The 24,188-nt window shown below is 37.5% G+C and overlaps 1 protein-coding gene across 17 annotated transcripts in view; it reads right to left on the reverse strand.

Annotated features, from left to right (window-relative positions):
* Positions 1-24,188, reverse strand: part of DMD (dystrophin) — a 2,358,181-nt gene that overhangs the window by 1,338,647 nt on the left and 995,346 nt on the right. For all 17 annotated transcript variants that reach the window (XM_057310259.1, XM_057309646.1, XM_048213297.2 and 14 more), the window contains one exon: positions 1,521-1,644. In XM_057310259.1, coding sequence (XP_057166242.1) covers positions 1,521-1,644 — 124 coding nt within the window. The remainder of the gene's footprint in view (positions 1-1,520; positions 1,645-24,188) is intronic.

Below are 24,188 nucleotides of genomic sequence, written 5' to 3' on the forward strand. Positions count from 1 at the left end.
ATGCAAATTGCTTCTAGGTAACCATATGATAAGAGGAAATTTCTGAATTTATATTCTTGAAATGCTGGAACTCAATTTTCCTGCTTGATCAGAGCTGTTTTAAGATACAGAAATAGGATGACAAACCGATAAGTAGATTATTGAGATAAATTTTAAAAAATTTAAATTAGCTAATAAAATGTCTGCCCAAGGTGACTCATACTTTCAGTGGCCAAATACATCACATGAACTTTAAAATGTATTTTAGACTTTATCTTCTCTAAGCAGTTTTCTACTTAGAGAATTTCCCTCCACAATCATAACAAAAAACATACCTTCAATGAGTATACTTTGAAATAATACATTCTGCTAACTTTCTACTATATATATTATGCTTCAGTTTAATTTCAAAACTTAAACATTATCATAGTGCCCATTTCTTAAAATTATTTATAACTATTATTAGATTAATGACAGAACATTGTATATAACTAATGTTTTTAAAATAACTTCCCAATTTATAAATTGTTAACTCTGAGACATGTTGATGGAATCATCTCCCCCCTACCTCAAACAGCCTAAAAAATAGATTATTTTCTCCTAGAAGAAAATCATTTTTTGCTCTCCAAAGGTTCCAACCCCAGAGCAAGTATTAGCTTGTATCTAAGATAGTGCTGTGTTTGGAAAAATCTAAGAGAGTTCGTCTGGTATGAAACTGAATGCTCAAAACATGAAACTGAGTTATCCACACATGTGACCTTCCTATAGGTGAAATTATTTAACATTCAGAATATTTGTTTCTTTAGCCTGCCCACTCCAGGGTATTTACTCTGCCTATTAGAAATGCTCTCACAAACAATTGCCAAAATGGATATTTTATAATTGTAGAAGTTGAAATACCAAAGCCCTGATAATGTCCTTGAAGATGAAGCAGCTCCTATTAACTTAATAAAAATCCCTATTGTGAAGGACACAACTATAATGTCTCAGCAGGGAGTAAAAACAGTAAACCACCTCTTACTATAAATAAATATTGAAAAAGGCTGGACATCTTTTGGTTACGGTAAGGCAATACATAAATATCTGGGAAATGCAAATCTGTTATGACAAATACTAATGAGTATAAAGAGTAATTTTTTGATGATAGTGACAGCATAAACAGGGTCCTACGTACAGTATTTCTAAGGGTCTTGTCTATTCTGCAAGCTTGCTAAGTCCCAGCCTTGAGGTGACAGAACAGTACATGAAGGAAAACCAATATGAGTTCATGTTATAAAATTGTTAATTTACAGCAAAATAATATAAATGTTAAAGAAGGTTTACGAAAAGCATCCCTGCTCAGTCACAGCAGAACCCGGAAAGATTTCTCGATGCTAAACTTTGATTCTGCTGGATATGTAAAATACACTTTGAAGATATATTTAAAAGCATTATTCCATATTGCTTTAATCTTTTCAACTGACAGAATCAGATAGTACAAAGCACAGAGTTTACAAGCAGCGAAACTTAGGAAAATACATAAAAATTAATGCATAACCTACATTGACTTTTTCTTTAAGGTCTGAGAAGTTGCCTTCCTTCCGATAGATTGCAAATTCAGGACTCTGCAACACAGCTTCTGAACGAGTAATCCAACTGTGAAGTTCAGTTATATCGACATCCAACCTAAGACAGGAAAAAATAAGGGTCATTATTTCCTGATTATCTCTTTCTTCTATATGAAAAAAAGAAAAAGCAATCTCTCCACATTTACCATTCTCCTTCCAATCTGAGACTCCTGCCTGATGCCCCTGTTGCTGTTAATAGCACTACCATCTCCTTAGTTATGTAGGCTCAAAATTTGGAGTGAGCTTTGATCTACAGTCCTATGATCGTGGAGGTCATTTTATTAAGCTCAACGTAGCAATCGCCTTCCTAGAGTATCTCCTATAAGCTAGCACTCTACCTCTGCTTGAATGTTTGCACTGGCTGAAAAATTACTACTTCCCAAGATAACCCTCTTTCTGTCTGGAAAGTACTTACAGCAAACAAAAAAATTCCTGTCGGTAGCTCCCATTGAACCATACCTTGGAGATCCATGTCCTTGTGTAGTCTCCAACAATACCGACTCTGAATTTGGTCATGTGACTTGCTAGGGCAAATGGGATATTAGGAAGTGTAAGGCAAGCAGAGGCTTCATAAGTGCTTGCACTGTGGAACTTGTCCTCTTAGAACATGCACTGAGAATGCAACTGTTAGCTAACAATTCTAATGGTTCTTTAAGGAAGCTCGATCTAGCCAGGTGGAGAGACGACGTGGAAGCGAATGAGGCACCACGCACGTGAAGAAAGCTTTCTTTCACCTTTGACCCATCTCAAACACCAGCTGAATATAGCCATATGAATTCTCCAGCTGGTATCACTTAGAGCCTCAGAACTACCCAGAGAGCCCTGCCCACATTGCGGAACCCTGAAAAAAGATAAATTACTTCTGTCTTGAGCCACTAAATTTGCAGTGCGTTGTTATGCTGCAATAGACACCTAATCATATACCCTGATATTCTCATTCTTTTATTGTAGAGACCTATGGAGCCAATGGGAGTTAAATGTTTCATCAGGTCACTCAGATCAAGTTAAAGCAGAGATTGGAGGAGAGTCGTGGGCGGACTGCAAGGGAGGAGGAAGTGTGTGCATCATATGAAATTCCAGGCACAATTCTAAATGTGTGTGCATTTTTCTTGAGAAGGAACCCCTAGATTTTATCAGCACCTGTAAAGAATCTATGAAAAGAGAATTTAGAAATCATCTAATCCAAGTTTATTAAAACAACAGCCAACAAGGCCCCAGAAAAATATTAACTCAATTTTCATGGGAAGTTTGTGAAATAGGACAAAAGTTCAAATATAAAATTTAAGACACCAAGTAATGTACTTTTATCACCATGCTATATCTTCTTATCCAAGACAACTCTCACATAGTTGAAATCAATTCTTTAAATCCACTAGAAAATACGTGAGGGTACCCTACCCTATTCCTAGTTATTTCCATGGCTAATGCCTTGGCTTGTCAGTATCTTACTTAAAATTTGGCTCCTAAATAGATCATGTCAGTAGTGTTTAGTACAAACAGAAAAGAATAGACAATTATCTTATTGGATATGCAGCCCATGAGTTTGATCAGTGTTTTGACTTCCATATTAGACTTTTAACTCACACTGAAGTTAAATTGAGCTAGACATCCCAGAATTATTCACATAAACTATCACTAAGCCAGTTCTCCACAACCACAAACTAAGGAGCTGATTTCCTTTTCTTTTTTTTTTTCTTTTTTCTTTTTTTTTTTAAGAGAGAGAGTGTGTGCAGGGCAGAGGGAGAGGGAGAGAGAGAATCTTAAGCAGGCTCCACACCCAGCGTGGAGCCCAATGAGGGGCTCGATCCCACAACCCAGAGATCATGACCAGAGCCAAAATCAAGAGTCAGACACTTAACTGACTGAGCCACCCAGGGGCCCCAGGAGGTGATTTCCTGACCTCTTACTTCAGGGCTTTTAGTCATACAAACTTGATAAAGCTTGGCATGTTAGTTGCAGGCTATTGTTTTAAAATTAAACACATACAGACCTTCATAGAACATGAAACACTTCCAAAAACATATTCTCTTTTTGTGTTCTTAAAAAAGCCTATGGTAAGGTATTAATCTCTCCACTCATGTAAAGAGATGGAAGCTCAAAGAAATTAAGTGAATTGACCTCAGACTATCAGTACCATGGAGAAGGAACTTAATTCATTTTGTTTACCATCATATCCTTCACCTCAAATAGAGCCTGGTTCACAGTGACAAATATTTACTGCGTGAAGGGTACCCAACAAGAAACCGAAGGAACAGAGATCTCAATTCAGAGATTTTGACTCCAATCCCATGTCACTGAATGTCAAAACTTTTATTTGCATGTGGACTGTAAATATCTACGGATTTTCATTTTATCATGGTGATTGTTATCTTCCCTACATTTGTTTTTTCCTGGAAGTCTAGTTACCGGGTTTCCTATTTCTTAATTCATAATGGCGATGTTGAAATAGAGTCCTATTGCATGCTTCTAAACACCTCTCTTTCTCTTTTTGATGTTAAGTCACCAAATCAAATCTTTCACTCTGGTCACTCATCCACCTACAAAATTCAGTGCTGGTTTTCCATCAGAATATTTTAAGAAAAGCATTTCTGCTTTTCCTTTGGTACAATACAGACATCACTGTGTCTCTCTCTGCCTGCAGGCATCCACTTGCCAGTGCACGGGGCATACCAGAGGTGCTAAGATGTTAATCCCACCAGAGTGACACTTAACGAGAGAGAGCTGGGCATGGGTAGATCAATATCCCAGTTCCCTTGCCTTTCAGAGTGACCATCATGATGAAAGTTACACAGAGAACCTCAGAGGGTTCCCAGACAGATTCAACTCCGGTTAACTGCCTCCAACAATAACCCACTCGTGTATCATCCTTTATTGGCTGCCTTCTTTTCCTACCCTCACCCCCCGACTTTGCTTCCTGGGATCACTTCCTCCAATAAACTACTTGCCCCTAAATCTTCCAGATCCACTCCTGGGGAACCCAAACTAAAGCAATGATCAATAGCGTCAAATGAACCCAGCATCCTGCCATTTTTAGTTGTTTTCACCTTAAACTCTGACTCTCCACAGGACTATTTTAAAGTTTTTCCAAAGCTCTCAAAGCATTAACCCATCTTCCTTCTCCAGCTATCAAAAGATGACATTTTTTACTCCACCAAGAAAAGTACAACTATAAGGTTAGAATTTCTTCCACTTCCTGTGTCCAAATATTCAATCTTACCTGCGTGTGCCCTTCTCATTCCCTTCTTTTACATTTGAGTGAGTTTCCCTTCTTTACCTAAAGTCAATCCCTCTACCTGCCATTAATACTTTGCTCTTTCACTTCCTCACAGGCATGTGAGTCTATCAAATTTTTGTTATCTATCTACTGCAAATTCAACCCCTCCCTTTCAAGTAAATTCTGCATATAGAAATTTAAACTTGTTGTTGAATAAGTTTTAACAAGAACAACTTCTTGTTGACTTCTATTTTTTTAAGATTTTTATTTATTTGAGAAAGAGAGAGAGAACATGCAGTGGGAGGGTTAGAGAGACAGAGAGAGAGAGAGAGAGAAGCAGACTCCCTGCTGAGCAGGGAGCCTGATGCCGGGCTCGATCCCAGGACCCCGAGATCATGAGCTGAGTCAAAGGCAGGTGCTTAACTGACTGAGCCACCCAGGCACCCAGAATCCTATTTTTTAAAGTCAAACCCCTCTTGACCTTCATAGTTCCCTCCAGCCATTCTCTTATCTTCTACAAAGGCAAATGTTCTGCAAGAGTTACCCAGTTTACTGTCAGTTCTCCACCTCCTAATTCACTCTTTCCACTCACTGTTGGTTCTCAACAAAAGCATAATACAGGAATCAGGTCACTAAAGCCTATGGAGAGTTTCACTTTCTTGCTATCTAGCAACACTTAACACTGTTGAGCACACTCTCCTCCTTTTGCTTTCATACCATTCTACTCTATTTTGTCTTTAATTCCTATGACCACTGGTAATCTTTTTCCTTCAGGCTCATCTTCCTCCATCCTCTCACAACATACTAAAGTCATCAAGGCCTGGTTCATCAGTCATCTTCTATTCACTATATTACTTTTTTTTTCCCCACCACGAGGGAGATAAGTCAATTTTTCTGAAAAATTTATTTATTTGAGGGGGGAGGGGCAGAGTGAGAGGGAGAGAGACACTCTCAAGCAGACTCCCCACTGATTGCAGATCCCACCACCCATGAGATCACAACCTGAGCTGAAATCACGAGTTGGACGCTTAAGCGACTGAACCCCCCAGGCTCCCTCCCGCCTATTGCTCTTTTACTAGCAATCTTACCCATGCTCATGACCGCAATGGCACTCTACATGTATCAAAGATTCTGATATATATATATATATATATATATATATGCAGATATATAACTCAAGCACTACTTCTGAGCTTCACAGCTACATAACCGTCTGCCTACTGGCCATCTCCACTTGCACACTATAAAAGTTCCTTCGGCATAAAATGTCAAGACTTATCGTTTGCTCTTGTCCCCCCAGTGGGTACTCCCCCAGTGTTCCTCAGATCTATTAATGGCATCACCATATATCATCTTTTTTGCCTTCTTCTCCCTTCCCTCTCACATTTAATTAATTGCAAGGTCTAATCCATCAAATATTCTATTTCTTCTGAATCTGTCTTCTTCTCATGGTCTCCATAGCTGGTATCCTCATTCAGCTTGCAATTAAATATAATCAAAACTACTGCAATGCCCTCTCCAATGGCTCTGGAAAGCCTTTCTGGAATCCTCTCATTGCACTACTGGCAAATGATAGGTTCTAAAAACATACGTGAATATGTTACCCTCATTCATAAAATCCTTCAAAGACTTCCCATTTTTTCTTAGCATAAAGATCAAAATTATTCCGACCCGGCCTTGACAGACCACTTAAGCCTATATTCTACTTCGCTTTTTATTCAAGCCCTTCTAGAAACAAATCTCACTTCAAGTTTCTCAGGGAGACCAGAGCCACACTTAACTTTTGTCCCTATTCCAATGAAGTAAAAGCCTTCACTGACTCTCATTCACCTATCCATTAGAACATTTCTTTCTTGAAAACTTGGCTACTTAGCATAATCCACTTTAGCCACTTTGGTCAAAATTGTCGTTTCCCCTTTAAATCAGCCTGACCTAATTACACACCAAATATACTCTGACTCATAAAGGTGAGATGTGAATATCCACGATTCACTGTCAAATTCCCCCTTTAGAATTTATCTCATTAGTCTCACACCCTTTTGATTCAGATTGTCTTTAGGAAAGATTGCTCACTTCCACCTACATGTCTATGAATCTAAAACTCGCTGAAGGTACACAGCTGGCATCACAGCTGGGAGAGATCTGCTAAGACCTATGTTGGAGAAAGCTTTCCACCAGTCCTGGAATTTACAGGGGTCTTATTTACACACATGTTATAATTATTGTTTACCACCATCTCCAATCCATTGTAAAAAAAAAAAAAAAAGTTATTCAATGTGACAGTAAATAATTTTCATCCAGAAAAAAAATCTTATATCACTTTTAGACACTTGCCTTTATGAAGAAGCTATATATGCTTCCTTTTAAAACAGCCAAATATTTCCCTTCATTTCTGCCACAAAATTTATGCTAAGTGCTTACTACATGCCATGGTATTAACCTCCATAGATAACAGAGATAAAAATGCATCTGCCCACATTATCAAAAAGGGTGGTTTAGTAAAACATCTATTTGACAAAATAAAGTGCTTTAAGACATGAACTGGGGCTCAGCTCGCACTGTGACTTCTTTTTTTTTTTTTGGATAATCAAAAAAATACCTTTTTCAATGAATTAGGATTAAATCAGCTTCTAGACTAGAGGCTCTGTCAAGTAAATTGGTTATCTCCACACAATGAAGGCTTTGTGGAGTCAACACCATGGTAACCGTCTGCTTGCTGCTCAGTCTGTGAAGGTTTTAAGGGAAGCCTGGGCACCAGTTGGCATGCAGGTCTAATAATTCAGATCAATTCAGGCAACAGGATGTGAAATTCCACAGAGAGGTCTTTCCTCATTCAATTTTTTTTTTGTTTGTCTGACTTTATAAATTTGGAAAGAGGTTGCACAAGATGCCTGAACTTCTCTTTTACATAAGGATCCTTTGGAGAGTGATTATACTCCTTTTTTGATATACAGATTTTTAAAAAGGATTTCAAATTTTTCTAGGGCAGTTGTGAGTGCAGCGCTTTACCTAAGAAAAAATGTCTATTCATAGGTACATAGGTTAATACGTTATACTTTCTTTCTGAAATAGAATGAAACAAAATGTCAATGAGTTTGTACTATTCTCAGCTGTTAGACATTCTCTTTTCTTCCCTAATTGTGACACCTTGATCCCTTTGGAAAGAGGTGGAACCTAAACCTAATTCTTACATGATTTAAGCTCTGAGCTATTCCTTACCAAATCCTACTTGTATGGTGTGTGTGTGTGTGTGTGTGTGTGTGTCTGTGTGTGTGTGTGTGTCTGTGTGTGTGTGTGTGTGTGTGTGTGTGTGTGTGTGTTCCTGTTGCTTCCATTTGGGCTTGTTGCTTCAACCATCTCTCTGAGTTGTTTACTTAAACTTGTTCTATCCCAATGTAATATACAGCCAGCCTCCACTCCAACATCTAACATTCGACACCATCCCTCAGAGTTCTGGGAATTAACTGTCAGCTGCTAGCATTGTTTTCCCTCTCCAATATTCTGCCAGTAGGCATCCCCATCTCTTTATGCCAACAATGAGGATGGAAGGGTGAAGGGGAAGCAGAGACAGGGTTTCAAAAGGCCTCCCCTGCTCTTTTTCTGAGCACCAACAGCCCACATTCAATGCTTAGTCTCAGTGACATTTCTATTGCTTTTAGCAAAATGAACAAGGTCTCCTTCTTGGCTCCTACTCAGATACTGGCCTCCAAGTAACAAAGGCACATTTATTTTATTCCTTATCAATCTGGCAGCTCCTGCTTCATCACCTTCTGTGGTTTGTTGCCCAGTTTTCACATTTTCGTTACTATTCAATATTTTTCTGATATTTCAGCTGGGATATATGCCAAATTAACATGCAATCCATACATGTTCATAAATTGGGTGCTATCTACTCTCCCAGCATTTTGCTGGTGGTATTTTCTACCATGCTTTGTACTACCTGAGGCTGGGGATTTCATCACCAACTAAAGACATCATACGACTGTAACTCAGTTACCTTCTCAAAAACCCTCAAGAAAAACACTGAACAATGATTTTCAATGCCATAATAAATCTTGGATTCTGTGCATGTATTTTTCTTTTTTCATTAAATCACTCATTTCTACTAATTCTTTTTCTTCACTTTTAAAACTCTCATAAAATCATTGTTCATGAGCTGATATGTAGTAAGTTATTCATAATGAGCCTCTATACCCTCAGAATCAGCCTATTATTCTATTCCTTATCATTTCCTCCTCTTACTATCCTAAAATGTTACTCTGTACTTAATATCACACAATGTTACAACAGAGAAGTATGTCTGTATGTTATTATAGATTCTAACCCTTAAATCCAGTCTAATTTTACCCAACTTAAAATCCTTTTTTTCTACTAAGAAAATTATGACTTCTTATTCTCTTTTTACGAAATGATTTTTTCTCCTATCATTGTTGATCAGTACCCTGTCCTCTATTTCTCAAGCATGTTCCAAAATCTCATCTTTGTTATTATGTATGATTAGCTGAAGTGACTTTTTTTCTTTTTTACAGAAGCACTCATTACAAAACTAAAATTTGTAAGGTCCCACACAGCAGAGCAACCATATCATTCAATTTTTATTATTTGCAAAGGATTTATTATCAAACCAAGGTCATTTTCAAAGATACCTTCCATTTTTTGGAAGTTTCAAAATATCAAAAAATATGGTGCATATATATCAGATATTCAGAAGATTAAAGTTTTCCCTTAAGATTGTATTGTACAGGGATGCTTGGCTGGCTCAGTCCATTAAGCATCAGACTCTTGACCTCAGCTCGGGTCACAATCTCACGGTCCTGAGATAGAGCCCCACATCGAGCCCCACAGTGAGTTCCTTGTCAGGCTCTGTGCTGGGCATGGAGCTTGCTTAAGATTCTCTCTCCCTCCCATTCCCCCTCTAAAAAGAAAAAGATTGTATTGTACAAATGGACTCTACTTCATCCAGTTGAATTTCCCATAAAGACTATGCAAATTAGATCAGTTACATTCCCTTATGGTCAAAATTAGGAGACATATGTCAGTGTGTAAATATTTTAAGTAAATAATTTTTTTCCTTTCAAACTAATGACTTTATTTTTTTAATAATTTTTTATTATGTTATGTTAGTCACCATACAGTACATCCTTAGTTTTTGATGTAGTGTACCATGATTCATTATTTGCATATAATTTTTTTAAAAAACACAGAAACACACCCAAAAGAATTAGATAAATACTTGCACTTTAAAAACTTGTCAGTTTCAAAATGTCAATAGTATGCCATTGTATGGAACTTGTGCCTTATGATAATTGTGCTAATTAGGTCAGAAGAGCCTCTTAATGGACACTGATTGTATTATGCAAATTTTCTGTACAGTGATTGCCATATAAAGTATTAAACTAACATGACACATTTATATAAACTTAAGTTCAGTCACTTTCAATATACCATTTGGAACTCATTACTCCCAAAAGTGTAAACTTTGAAAATAGAAATCCTCCAAGTTCCCAGACTTAACTAATTTGATTAGTGAGCTAGGTTATGAATGGCCATTTTACATCTTTAAACATCTTTGCACATAGAACTTCATAAAAACTTAAAAGCCTCATCTTTAGATGCCGAAGATCTTTAGAAAGTAAAGTGTTGACTCTGTGCAATATGTTAACTATTACAGGATCCTAAGGCTCAGGACCTAGACCAGGTAACTTAACAAGCCAAATTTGTAATGTATATTTTAATTAGCTAGCACACACACTTTTATGGTTAATGGAAACAAAACTATGATTCTTTTTCAATGGTATTACAACATGGAAGAAATATTTTTGGAAGGGAGGTAAGAGTTTAAAATTTTGTTAATTATATTTTTTAAAGATTTTTATTGATTTATTTGAGAGAGAACAATAGAGGGAGCACAAGTGGGGGGAGGGGCAGAGGGAGAGAGACAGAAGCACTCTCCTTGCTGAGCAGGGAGCTGGACTGGGGGCTGGGGGCTCAAGTGGGACTCATCCCAGGACTCTGGGATCATGACTTGAGCTGAAGGCAGATGCTTAACTGACTGAGCCACCAGGTGCCCTGTTAATTATATTTTTAATAATTATCTTCTTCAGAGTTCTAGAACATGAGAAAACATTTTAATTTCATATCGGCATATGGGTACTCTCCTGATCTCAGACCATCTGATGAACTCCTACTCATCTTCCAAGATTCAGTTCAAGATATACAACTTCTGTGAAGATTTTCTTGATCAACCTCTCCCTAACCCTCCCCCTTCAACTTTCTTTCTGGGAAAGCCAGTCCCTCCTTCCCTTATGTTTCTACATGTTACTTGCTTTTAAATATTAAATAGAGCACAAATTCAATTTGAATCAGAGAGATCTTAAAAAACATCAAATGAAATTCAGTATAAATTCTGTTAGTGCTAAAAATAAAGTATTTTTGAAACTTTAAGATGTGCTGAGTATATGGTAATTACTATACTTTCATAGTTGTAAAATATTCTAAGGGGAAAAATCCTATTTAACTCAGAGAAAGCAAGTCAACATTTCAAAAAATACCTCCTCCAAATCAAGGTAGTTTGTGTACTGTATACATACACGTGTGTGTATGTGTGTGTGTTTGTATAGTGTGATTGTGTTTTTCTTGGTGGGGGGAAGAGATAGGGCCACATGACTGCCTTATAGTTTTTTAACGTATGTGATGTACGTAAGTGTTTCTATGTGTATGTTTGTATGTGCTTTAAATGTAAAGTAAATATGCTGCAGTGGAAAATTACTGAACTGAAAGTCACATGTCACAGGTTTTAATCAATCATCATGATCTTTATGCTGTTTTCTTAGGCAGGTGACTTACTTTCTCTGATCTTCCTTTACTTCTCCCATTAAATTGCAAAAGTTAAAAAGCTTCCATTCCATCAAACTGGTCTTAAAATAGAAACTAACATATACTTTTCAAAAATTACTCTTAAACGTGTTTATCTACCTCACTAATTAAAACAATTTCGACCTGAGATGCAAAGCCGAGGTCAGTTTTGCTTACATTGCGGCGCTGATATTCTAATAATATTAGTCTGTTTATCTAGCAATCAAATTAAATGACGCCTAAGGATGTTATAACTCCCCGTTATAATATGAACCCTACAAACTCAACAGTTTACATGGCACCTGAAACAAAGTATGATGAATGAGAAAGGACACTGTCTTCAATTACCATAAACTTACTACAGTAACAGTCCTATCAAGTAATCTATTTTCCTTATGTTTGCATTATCTTATTTATAAACTTAAATGATTTTTCTAGTTTTATACGTGTAAGTTTAAGCACACCACTCATAAAATTATATGTTTCAGTACAGTAAAATTTAATGATTCCAGATTGTGCAGAAACGCATCTGAAAAGATACTAAAAAATCAATTTCTATGTAGTTTACCTTGTCCTAAAATATGCCTACTTAACATGTGCTTTAAAATTCTGAATTCTAAACCAGTACATAAAATTTGTCCTTAAAATTGTGCATCTTGTTCATTGTCAATTATGGCAAACCAAATTATATGTTTAAGGCATATAAAAATACTGCCTTTTAAAATATATGCCCTTGGATACAAACCCCAATGATTTAATATTTTTAAGCTATAAATGCTAGAAACCTCCACGAGTTATCTGGCAATGATATTAATCTTTGTAGCTCTAGGATAGCTAACTGCACTGAATGGAATGAAACTCCTACAAAATTTTGTTTCTCAGTGAAAAAGTAAAACATAACTAAAATATTTTAACATCTGATAGATAAAAATGACTAAAATAATCTTCTTAATTTGGTAACAGATCTTAACCATTTAAAAATAATTTGGTGACATTTATTTCTAAAACGTGATAGGGCTATGAAGAACTCACTTTAGCATCTTCTGCCAATAGAACCTTCAGGAAAATGTACCTTAAGAATTAAGGAAATCCCCCAAATTCTAAGATGTCAGAACCAGTTATATTAGAGGAGTTAGTTTTAAAGCCAAGGAGCGTGCAAGCATGTGGACAAAAATTACATGACCCGGAGGACTGGAAATAAAATGTTGCTAAGCCACAGATGCCTAGAGCCTATTTTTCATTTTCAGTAAATTGAAAGTCCCTTTGAAACACAGTTCTGTGCAAGAAAATCACCTTAACACAGGTTAATAGAAATATTCTCTTAAGTGATAGATGAAATCTTGTCATAGTAATAAATCTATGATCATACAATGTAATATGCTCAAGTGGAAAATTCTGAGGCATTTATTTTAAAATCAAATTTGATGTTTATTTAAAATGATGAAACCAAAAAGAAGAGCTGTGTAAGCCCTTGGGAGAAATAAATGTGGGTCACTAGAGGGCGCACACTCCCTTTCACTGCTTGTCTGATCCTCAATTTGGCTTCTCTTTTATTTTCTTATCTACATAACGATAAGATGGTGACAAATGGATTTTTCATGGGAGTTCTCTTACAGAAAAACATAAAATGTCCAAAGATATAGATAAAATGGTGTAAAGAGAACATGTTAGTAAGACACCCTCAGATGCACAGTTAAAATGCCTTCAGCCATCTTAATACACACGCCAAAGTATCTTAAAGTCGTAATACAGAGATTCCCTTGAGAAAATGTCTTCAATTCAGGGAGACACGCTTAACTCAAATAATAAGGCAGCATTTTCTGGACTTCGTAACCCAGTAGTTTTTCCCGAGTTCATTAATTTTACCTCATCTTTGAACATTCATAAATAGGCAGACACTCATGCTCTATAAATCTGCGTACAATTATATTCCTGTATATCTAGATGTTAATTTTACATTCAATCACATTCAAAGAAAAAAAAGAAAAACAGCATTTTAAACATCTTGTTCGTGTCACATGCTTTCATAAAGAAAAAATTCATATCTCACGATAACAGTTCAAGTTCTTATAATTTTCATTTCATAGACCATGAACACAGAGAAACCGAGAAATCGAGAAACCTCCTTTATTTTCAACACACAATGAAGCCTGGAATAAAGATTCAAAACCAGGTCTACCTAAATCCAAAGATTTCTACTACACTACGCTTATTTTCCGTTGTTCCAAATGAAAAGAAAACCTATATTTTTATATATGAAGGAAAAGTCAATACAAATTTCCTTTTTATTGCTATACAGCAAAGGCTCGTAGTTAACTACTGTGCTATTTTAAAATTTGATTGGAGTCTCTAACACTAGGACATTAATTCTAAACATTTTCATTAACTATGATCCTTAGCTACATAACTGATACCTCCCTGGCATTATTATATAGCTGCCATTCCTAGTTTATTTTTACTTTGGAATCACTCTTAATTTCCTAAAAATCCCCAAATTTCCAATCTGTTGATGTGTTTTCTGACATTAGAACTGATATTAAGCATAGATGACAAAGGTTGTTATTTACGACATATAATGAGATTAAGACAATGGTTAACACTTAGTCTTCCGCTTGGAAAAAGCGTTTAATTACCAGGACCCCCATGTATGTCTTGATACTAAAAAGACACCTAACTTTGAAAGAATGTTTCTTTTCACTGAAAAATATTTCTGTATTTAAAGACAGACAAATGCTCCAATGGGACCCTAGAGTCTAAGAGATTTCAGAATGTAGAACTGTCATACTCTTGGATAACTGCACACTTTTCATACACAGACCTCAACAAATTCTTAAACAGTCTCAGTAAAGCTTTTAATTTCAGCTAAATAATTTGATGAAATCACCTTTAACTTCTTATCAAAAGACAGCATGATAGAGTTTAAGAATGCAGCATCCTGGGCTAGATGCCTGGGTTCAAATCCTGACTAAACTGCTCCCTACAAACTTTGCAAGCAGGAGCAAGTCACCTGACCTTTCTCTGCCTCATTTTTCCCATTGGCAAAAAGGGGGCATTAAAAAAAAAACTTTACGCCATTTAACGTTTACGTATGTCAATATGTGCAAAAAATACGTAGTAAAGTGCCTGACATGTGGTAGAAGCCATATTTGTGTTAGCTACTATGACTACGGCCTTCCGTGACTCTTTCTTACTGGGTTTAAGCCAGCCCTATGCTACTTTTCACATTATCTTGTTTTGGTAGGTACTGTGACCACAAGAATAAAAGCTGTATCCGTATCTTAGCTGTTGTAAATAATGCCACAATAAACATAGGGGTGCTGCTATTTTGTCTTCTTCGGGTAAACACCCAGTAGTGGAATTACTGAATCACAGGGTGGTTCTATTTTTAATTTTCTGAGGAACCTCCATACTGTTTTCCACAGCGGCTACACCAGTTTACATTCCCACCAACAGCATGTAAGGGTTCCTTTTTCACCACATTCTTGTCCACACTTGTCATATCCTGTCTTTTTTATTTTAGTCATTCTGACAGGTATTAGGTGATAACTCACTGTGCTTTTGATTTGCATTTCCCTGATGATTAGTGTCCACTGATAGACAAATAGATAAGGAAGATGTGGTATATATACACAACGGAATATTATGCAGCTATATAAAAGGATGAGCTCATGTCATGTGCAGCCACATGGATGGATTCAGAGGGTATTCTGCTAAGTGAAATAAGTCAGACTGAGAAAGCCAAATACCATATGGTTTCACTCATATGTGGAAACTAAAAACAAAACGAATAAATAAACATAAGGAATATAGTCAATGATATTGTAATAGCATAATACAGTGACAGATGGTAGCTATACTTGCGGTGAGCAAAGCATAACATATAGAGAAGTTGAATCACTATATTGTACACCTGAAATTAATATAACATTGTGTGTCAACTATTCTCAAATAAAAAATTAAACTGCAAATACCATAACAAAGACAACAAAACAAATAAAAATCATCAACAGCAAAATAATCTCATCTACTGCATCCTTTATTGCAGGAAAAAAGCAAACTATGGCTCATGGGACAAATCTGGCCCCCCACTTGGTTTTGTAAATAAAGTTTTATTGGAACACAGCCATACTCATTCATTTACATATTGTTTATGGCTGCTTTCTCACTATAGCAGCAGAGTTGGGTACTTGCACAAGAAACTAGATGGTGTTCAATGTCTAAAGTAATTTCTGTTGGTGTTTTATACATCAAGCTTTTTCTGCTCTATAGAGCAGAGTTGAGATGGTCTATCTCTCCCAACACTCAGAGAGGGTCAAAATGGTATGGTTCATAGTATCTACATTGCTTTGCTCTCTCTCAAAAATATACATTGGCTCACCATGATCAGAATTAAAGTCTACATTCCTTAGTCTGGTAATGAGTACCTTTTTTACAGTGCACTCAACCTACCTTTTCAACCTCATTCCTTACTTCCTTCTTTCCAATACCTCATACTTCTGCTTTAGGCAAACAGAAACAAAACCCTGTGTAAGTGCTAACTCTATACAGGCTTGTAGGACAGCCTGCATTTGAATTATCCTTTCCCCTCACCTTGAGTGCACATGCCCCTATCCTTTAAATGTCTACACAGATGCTAATTTCTCCAAGCTGTCCATGTTCAACTCCAAGCAGGAAGTAAACTTTTCTTCCTTATGACTTTTCTACCATCGTATTGGTACTTCTTCATGACATAGCTTATACTACAATGCAAATTTCGTGAAGGAAGGAGTAAGTATAGTTCACAGATATAGCAACTGGAGTACCTGATAAATCATAGCAATTGATTAGATATTGGTTGAAGGAATATGGAAATTAGCAAGAAAACTAACTTTGCTGTCACTGTATTCTTGAAACACGGTGGACTCATACTGACTACAGGAGTGTTCAAAGAACCCCTCCACACATTGGATGGTGCCTTGGACCCTGTGGGAGGCAATTTAAACTTTAAATACTCTCAGTGTGAAAGCTCACTGAGTTTAAAGGACTTCAACATGCTTTTATGTTGTGGGTCTTTAAAGTTTAAATAACTTCCAGTCAAGGTTCAGAGACGATCTAGTGCAATGCAGAAAGCCATTTAAATCTGGCATGTACTTACTGCCCCACTGCCACTTCCCTAGCATGATGAGTTGTTTCAATCCAACTATTTCTTTTAGTGAGCATCTCTATGAACTTCAGCTAAAACACAAAGCAGAACTCACTGCCCTACACAAAGCCAGGGTCTTAGTTAGCTCAGGCCAATATAACAAAATAATTGACATCGAGTGGCTTAAACAACAGAAATTTATTTTCTCAGAGTTCTGGAAGCCAAAAGTTCAAGATCAAAGTGCCAGCACGGTCACTTTCTGGTGAGAGATCTCTTCCTGGTTTACAGATAGTCATCATGTCACGGTGTCATCACATAGCAGGGGGAAAGAGAGCAAGCTCTCCAGTGTACCTTCTTAGAAGGGAACTCATCTCATCATGAGGGCCCCGCCCTCATCACCTCATCTAAACTTGATTATCTCCCAAACACCCCATTTCCAAATGCCATCAAATTGGAGTTAGGGCTTCAACACATGAAATGTTGGGGGGACACAATTCAGACCACAGGAGCTAGGTGTAATTTTACCTGTGTGTGGTGGCATAATGTATATCGATTTATAGAGTTACAAGTTCCTGACCAGGGAAGACATAAGAATAAGAATATTCTCAGAAGATGTCAGAACAAGAATATTTTCCATCATAACACAAATGTAGTAATGGGAAGATAACTGTTCTAAATTAGTAATTGGGAATTCAGTCTTCTCCTGGGAAAAAGGGTGTACATTTTTACCTAAACAACGAGAGAGGCATGCATAATAAAACTTCCACAGTGTGAGGGCAAACAGGGAAAGTCTTATAAATTCCATTTCAGAGATAAAGAAATAGACACTGAATGAGGTTCAGTGACTTTCTTTAGTCACATACCTTGTGAGTGGAAGAGCCAAGTCCAGAACCAACCTGGGCAGTCAGAGGCCCGTCTGCTCTCAGATCCACTCACCACATTTCTTGTGCTCTCTGTATTTGAGGGACATCCATTTCCTACCACTGCCTGGCCACTGGCTTCCAGTTAGGTTTGTCCAGTTTGTCCAAAATATTTGAGGAGGGAAGGAGGATGCCAAGGAATTTTTCCGCTGTACTCTACTTTCGGTAGCATTTCTAAAGCAGCTACCTCGCCACTGTGGCTTAGCTTCCTCTAGATGGCTCCTCCCTCCATGGGTCAAACTTCTGCCCCACAGTCCTGACTGCTGGAAGGCTCCAGCTTTGGGGCTCTGGAGACATCCCCTCCCCACATCGTTCCTGGAGCTCTGGGGATATGAGAGCTTCCTGCTGTTGCTAGTGTTTGGAGTTGCCTCACTATCCCAGCTACTTCCCAGTCTTCTACCACCTCCTTGACCAATTCCCTATATTAGGTTTCCTCTCTTTGAAACACTAAGAATGGTTTCTGTTTTCCTGATAAGCCTCTGACAAAATACCCATTCAATATCCCATGAATGTTTAGAGAATACCTGTGACGTGTTAACTTCTAGGTCATACGCTAACAGTCTAGAGTTGAAAATAAAGGACTCCTGGCCTCAAGGAGTTTACTGGAGACACGGATGTGCAAAACCAAACTCATTATAGTAAAATTCCGCAAGTGTTTTAATGGAAGTGTTAGCAAGGCTGAGAAATGCCTGGGAGTTTGGGTTACCAGAGAAACAAGGTAGGGGGACAAGGAATATGAGAGAGGGTAAAGGGAAAGTGATGAAAAGAGAATTGTAGATAAAGAGAATGGTAGGTACAAAGAAACAGAAGCTTGAAGGAACATGGAGAGTTTGGAGATCAGAGAGTGGTTAATTAAAGCTGAGCAGAGGGCAGTGTCACTCAAAATACAGTTTGGGGCCAATGCGTGAACTATCTGTTAGTAGTCTGTGACAAGAAAAGTCATCAGAGTATAAATTCACTAAGTCACTAAGCATACTATTTCATCTGATTTCTTTTTAATTGCAAAGCTTTCTGGACAAAGGAAGCAGTGCATGGATTTATATTTTAGCCCAAGCTCCTTTTCTCATGGTGCCCTGGTGATGCAGTTTCCAGACTATTTTGAGGAGCACGGGCATACAAAGAAATGGGCAGGGCAAAGGGAGTGAAGCTGGAGAGTTAGCTCAAGATCAGAAAGGAATTTTTGTGCATGCATTTCAAGAATTATGGGTAGAGGAATTATCTAATTAAAATTGCATTTTCGGATAACCCTCAGGAGGCTGTGAAGCGTATGAATAAGAAGAGTGAAAGTCGAGGCAGAAGAATGAGTTGAGAATTTCAGGGAGAAAATTATCAGAAACAAAAGCAGGATGAAGACAGCCTGGATATAAAGGAAAGGGCAAAGGGAAGAGAATTTACACTGCACAAGTTGTCCACTGCACAACCCCAGAAGGTGCTTCCTGTAGAAACTACAACATGAATGGTGCTCTCTAAAGTTATGCAGTCCAACTGCAGAACCACATTTGAAACTTCTGCAAGAAGGCCAGGTGTAAATGCCCAATAAACATTTAGAACACACGCATATGAACATCAGGAGGGAGGTCACGCTAGAGATATTCTTTTGGAAATCATCAGATATTGATGCCCAATAGAGGCAAGACTATAAATGATACTGCCTTGGGAAAGAACATGTTGTGAGAAGAAAATGATAGCAAAAGGTGAATCTTGTGGAGACTATTAAAGAGATAAGAGGAGGAAACTGAGAAGCCATAGTTAGAAAGCAAGGAGGAGAAAAGAAACAGGAGGGAACAATGTCCCAGAAACGAAGGGAGAGGAAAATTTCAAGAAGGGACTAATCATCATCAGTGTCGAGCACAGCGCAAAGGTCAACAAGGACAAGAACTGAAGAGGGACCTTTGGAGCTAGCAATTAAGGAGCTCTCTGGTGACCTTGCTGAGAGCAGTTTCAGGGCTCAATGTAGTTGTCTACATCGGGCTGTATTAGAGGTAGTTAGAGGTGGTTCAGATCTTCTGATTAAAAATCATCTTTTCTTGGCACTCGGCTATGCTTCTTCTTTGAATAAATAATAAATATGACTACCATTTTTGCCACTCCAGGGACAAATACAATTGCACGTCACAGCTCTGGGAATAGGACCCTATCTTTCTCCCTGTTGGCATCCCTCTATGACTTGCATTCTCAAAGAGCACATTTTCATACAGCTGCTGCAGCTAGACAGCCAGAGCTATGCATATTATCTCATGGGGCCAGTTTCCATTATAATGTGTTTCAGTTCGTAACATATATCGAGCATCTACCATATAGAAGAGTCCATACCAGGTAAAGAGTAAGATATGGACCCTGACCCAGGGAAGTGGGTCAAACAGGCATATAAATAGATCATTTCAACACAAAGCAGTAGAGGTGTCACAAGATGGAATGGGAGGATCACTTAGCCTAACTGGGAGTTGATGGTTCCTATCGCTGAGGTCAATTTGCGGAAAAAGACGCAAGAGTCAGGTTGTAGCTGAGAAGATGCGCCAGCGCACTGATCTACAAAAGGTGGGCCCCGAACCAAACATCAGCATAACCTGGGAACCTGCTGGGAATTCAAGGCACCACTCCAGACCTACTGAAACCAACTCTGGTAGGGACAAGTAATCTGTCTTTTCATAAGCCCTCCAGATGATTCTTCTGATACATGCTAATATATGAGAACCACTGTTTTTTGTGCAAGGGTTCTCAAACTTAACGGCTTATCAGAATGACCCAGGAGCTTGTAAAAGATTTCTAGGCCTACCTGTAGAGTTTCTGATTCAGCAAGGCTGGGCTGGGCCCCCCAATCCACACTTCTAATACGTTCCCAAGTGATGCTGCTGTGTCATGCACAGCACTAAGAATGTCACTGCTCTAAGTGTTCTCTGGTCACTTAGTATGCCTCTAGAATTCACATCCCTACATTCTCCAAAACATATTTATTGACTTATTCTTGACTTATATGACAAAATAATTTTAAAAATCTAAAATAGGTGGTTATCTTTTAGAATATCTGAAGGTGGTATGTAAGGTTTCTATTCTTCACCAAAACCAGTTTCTAAACTGAAATTTGAGTCTATGCCCAAGGTCATTTGACTCTAATACATAAAAAGAAGCAGGCCATTGCAACTATAACACTGGAATAGAAATGAGGAGACTCAGCACTAGTCCTTATTTTGCAAGTGAAAGCAAGTTATTTAACCTTTCTGGATTTCAATTAACCTGTAACTGTAGACAAATCTACAGTCTCATCTCCTTAGGTAAAAGATGCAAAGTTTCATTTTTCTGGGCTGTGCCAAGGGGCAAAAATGTTATTGCTGAGACTAATACCCTGAGTATTTTAGGATCAACTTATCATATAGAAAATTTTTAAAAAATTAGCTTAGAAAGATTTTTGAAGTAAAATGTTTTAGTTTATGACTTCCAGATTATAATTTGGGAATCCAAGTGAAAATAAATATCTAACACAAAAAATATTTTAGGCAATAATCTTATAAAACTGCAGAAAGGGGCACCTGGGTGGCTCAGTGGGTTAAGCATCTGCCTTCAGCTCAGGTCCAGGATCTCTGAGGCCTGGGATCAATTGAGCCCCACATTGGGCTCCCTGCTCAGAGGGGAGCCTGCTTCTCCCTCTCCTCCTAGCTTGCGCTCTCTTGCTATCTCTGTTTGTCTCTCTCACAAATAAATAAATAAATAAAATCTTTTAAAACTGCAGAAAGAATCTTTTTTTTTTTTTAGAAACGGTCTTATCTAACACTTATCTAACTTCCTTCCAACTATGTGACATAAATTAATATCAGTCAACAGACATAAAAAGAAAGAAAACACAAGAACAATTAGGTTGAAAATTAAAAAATAAAATAATGCAGGAGTGCAATTGTCTGGGCAATATATTCTGCCATGTAATAAGTGTGCAAGGAACAGTCAGAGAAAGCAAACTTCACACTCAGTCTCCTTAGCCACGAGAAGAGAAAGAGACTAAGTGAATTTAGGTATTTCTAAATGTTTCTATATTTCCCTTCAGGTCAAAGATACTCATTTATTAACACTATACTTGGAAAATTATCTTCATTGAGATGGCATTACTTAAAAAAAAAGATTCAATTTGCCATTGGTTTCACCTGGTTGATACAAAAATGTAAATGAAAGCTGTTGTGAAAGTCTCTTAAAATAACTGCTACATGATTAGGAACTAATCTCCTCAATAAATTCCAATTAACTAGGTAACAGATCTAGTTTTAAAATAGTCTGAGTTCCATACTCTGATAATCACCTATATGTAAAATAACATCACTGAACTGCAGGGATAAATTACTGTTAAAAATAATTACCCTGTGACCCAAGATCATTAACACTTTTGTATATCTTAGTGTAAGGAGGACAATTTATGCAGTAAATACAACAAAAGTAGAAACTGTATAATTATTATGGAATCAACTAAATACATCTTAGATAAAAAGTAGTGTGGTACAAAGCTGAATTTTAAATCCCTTAATAGTTTTGAGTAAAAAATGGTATCCTAATGGGTAAAGATAGATTACTAAAGATTATTAAAATGTTCATTTGCTTCTTATTAAGAACAATTCCATGAAGAACTAGGTAAAATTCTGAAGTGCAAATACTGGAATATAAAATTTTAGTTATCTCAATTATTTGAACTGTATTATTCACTCTTTTAATAAATATTCATTGATTATTTTATGCATGGTACTATATATGGAATCTAGGTAAAACATAAAGAAGGATAATAACAGGACTTCTTTGTTGTAATTAGTGATGAGAAAAATTTATGTAGGTGACATTAAGGCATATAGCAGAAGAATGTAACGGTGCCTGGGTAGCTCAGTTGGTTGAGCAGCCGACTTTTGATTTCAGCTCAGGTCATGATCTCAAGGGTCCTGGGATGGAGCCCCGCCCATGTCACGCTCCATGCTCAAGGGAAGGTCAGCTTGGGGATTCTCTCTCACTCTCTCTCTGCCCCTCCCCCACTTGCGCACACTCTCTTGTTCTAAAATAAATAAATCTTTAAAAAATAAAGAATGTAATATAATTTACTGGCTGAGGTGGAGAGACTGGGGAAGCTAGAAATAAAATTGCTGGGACAATAATATTGAATATCATAAGAAGTTATATGTGCTTTATTTTGGGGGACACTGGAGTTACGAGGATCTCACATCTGGAGGGTCAGCATAAAAGCCCCATTTTAGGGGCATCTGGGTAGCCCAGTCGGTTACGTGTCTGCCTTCGGCTCAGGTCACGATCTCAGGGTCCTGGGATCCGGCCCCAAGTGGGGCTCCCTGTTCAGTGGGGAGTCTGCTTCTCCCTCTCCATTTGCCCTTCCCGCCTGGCTCATGCTCGTGCATGCTCTCTCAAATAAATAAAATCCTTTTTTTTTAAATGCCACATTTTGGATATATTAATTTGAGGTGAATTAATCAGAAAGGAGCCAAGTCTCACCACATACAGGTATATGGCTTAGGTTATGGAGTTGCCAGTTAGAATGATTGGGAGGGAAATGACTGAAATGGTCACATGCCCAATAATATAACGCAATAAAAATAAATAAGGGGCAAGGTAAGAGAGCAGAGATGTAAAGGAATAGAGAAGTCAGGTGGTAAATTTTGTTTTGAAGAGGAAGCTGAGAAGGCAATTTTTTGTTATATTCTTTAACTTTGAGATGATGTTTTCATCAATGGAATCTTTTTCACCAATGGCACATGATCACCGTTTCCACCCCCAGCACCACTGCCACCTCTACCACCATCACCACATGGACCACCACTGTCTCCATCACCATCTCTGCCAGGCCTACCACGAATCCTGCCATGTCCACCATAACCAAACGACAAGAATAACAGCTATTGTATTTCCTGGATTCTTCTTACCTTAATAGGCACTGTATCAAATGCTTCCTACTTAATCCTCACAGTTAGTATTTTATAAAGTGCAAATAGTGAATTTGAGGTAGAGGTATTAGGCAGTTTGCCTGGGATCATAAAAGCCAGTAGTTAAAACAGGCAGGTTTCAAACTTGAGTATTTCTGATTCCAAAGTCCACACTTTCTCTAATATCTGCCACTCCTTTAAATGCACAGACAGCAAATTATAATAAGTAAAATACCTATACAATGTATGTAGTTAAATGGAGGCAACAGCTGTTAGCATTTGATAGATAAAAAAACAAACAAAAAACTGAAGCACCAACTAGATGCACAAGTAGAAGAACATAGTTTTAAGGATATAAACATGAAATTTAAGGGAGAGAATCAGATAGGAGCTATAAGTATGATCTGGGAGTCATTCACTTAGAACCAGAGTTGAATCAATGTAAGGAAGCCATTCAAATAAAGAAATTAAAAGAGGCAAAAAACATGAATTTATGAGATACTGCCACAATTAAAACCAAAGGTCCTAGACCTTTTTGTTAGAAAAACAGTCTGTGGTAGGGATGGAACAGTAGTGTGTCAGAGAAGCTGAAAA

Source organism: Ursus arctos, chromosome X, assembly GCF_023065955.2.
Source record: "Ursus arctos isolate Adak ecotype North America chromosome X, UrsArc2.0, whole genome shotgun sequence".
Taxonomy (NCBI): domain Eukaryota; kingdom Metazoa; phylum Chordata; class Mammalia; order Carnivora; family Ursidae; genus Ursus; species Ursus arctos.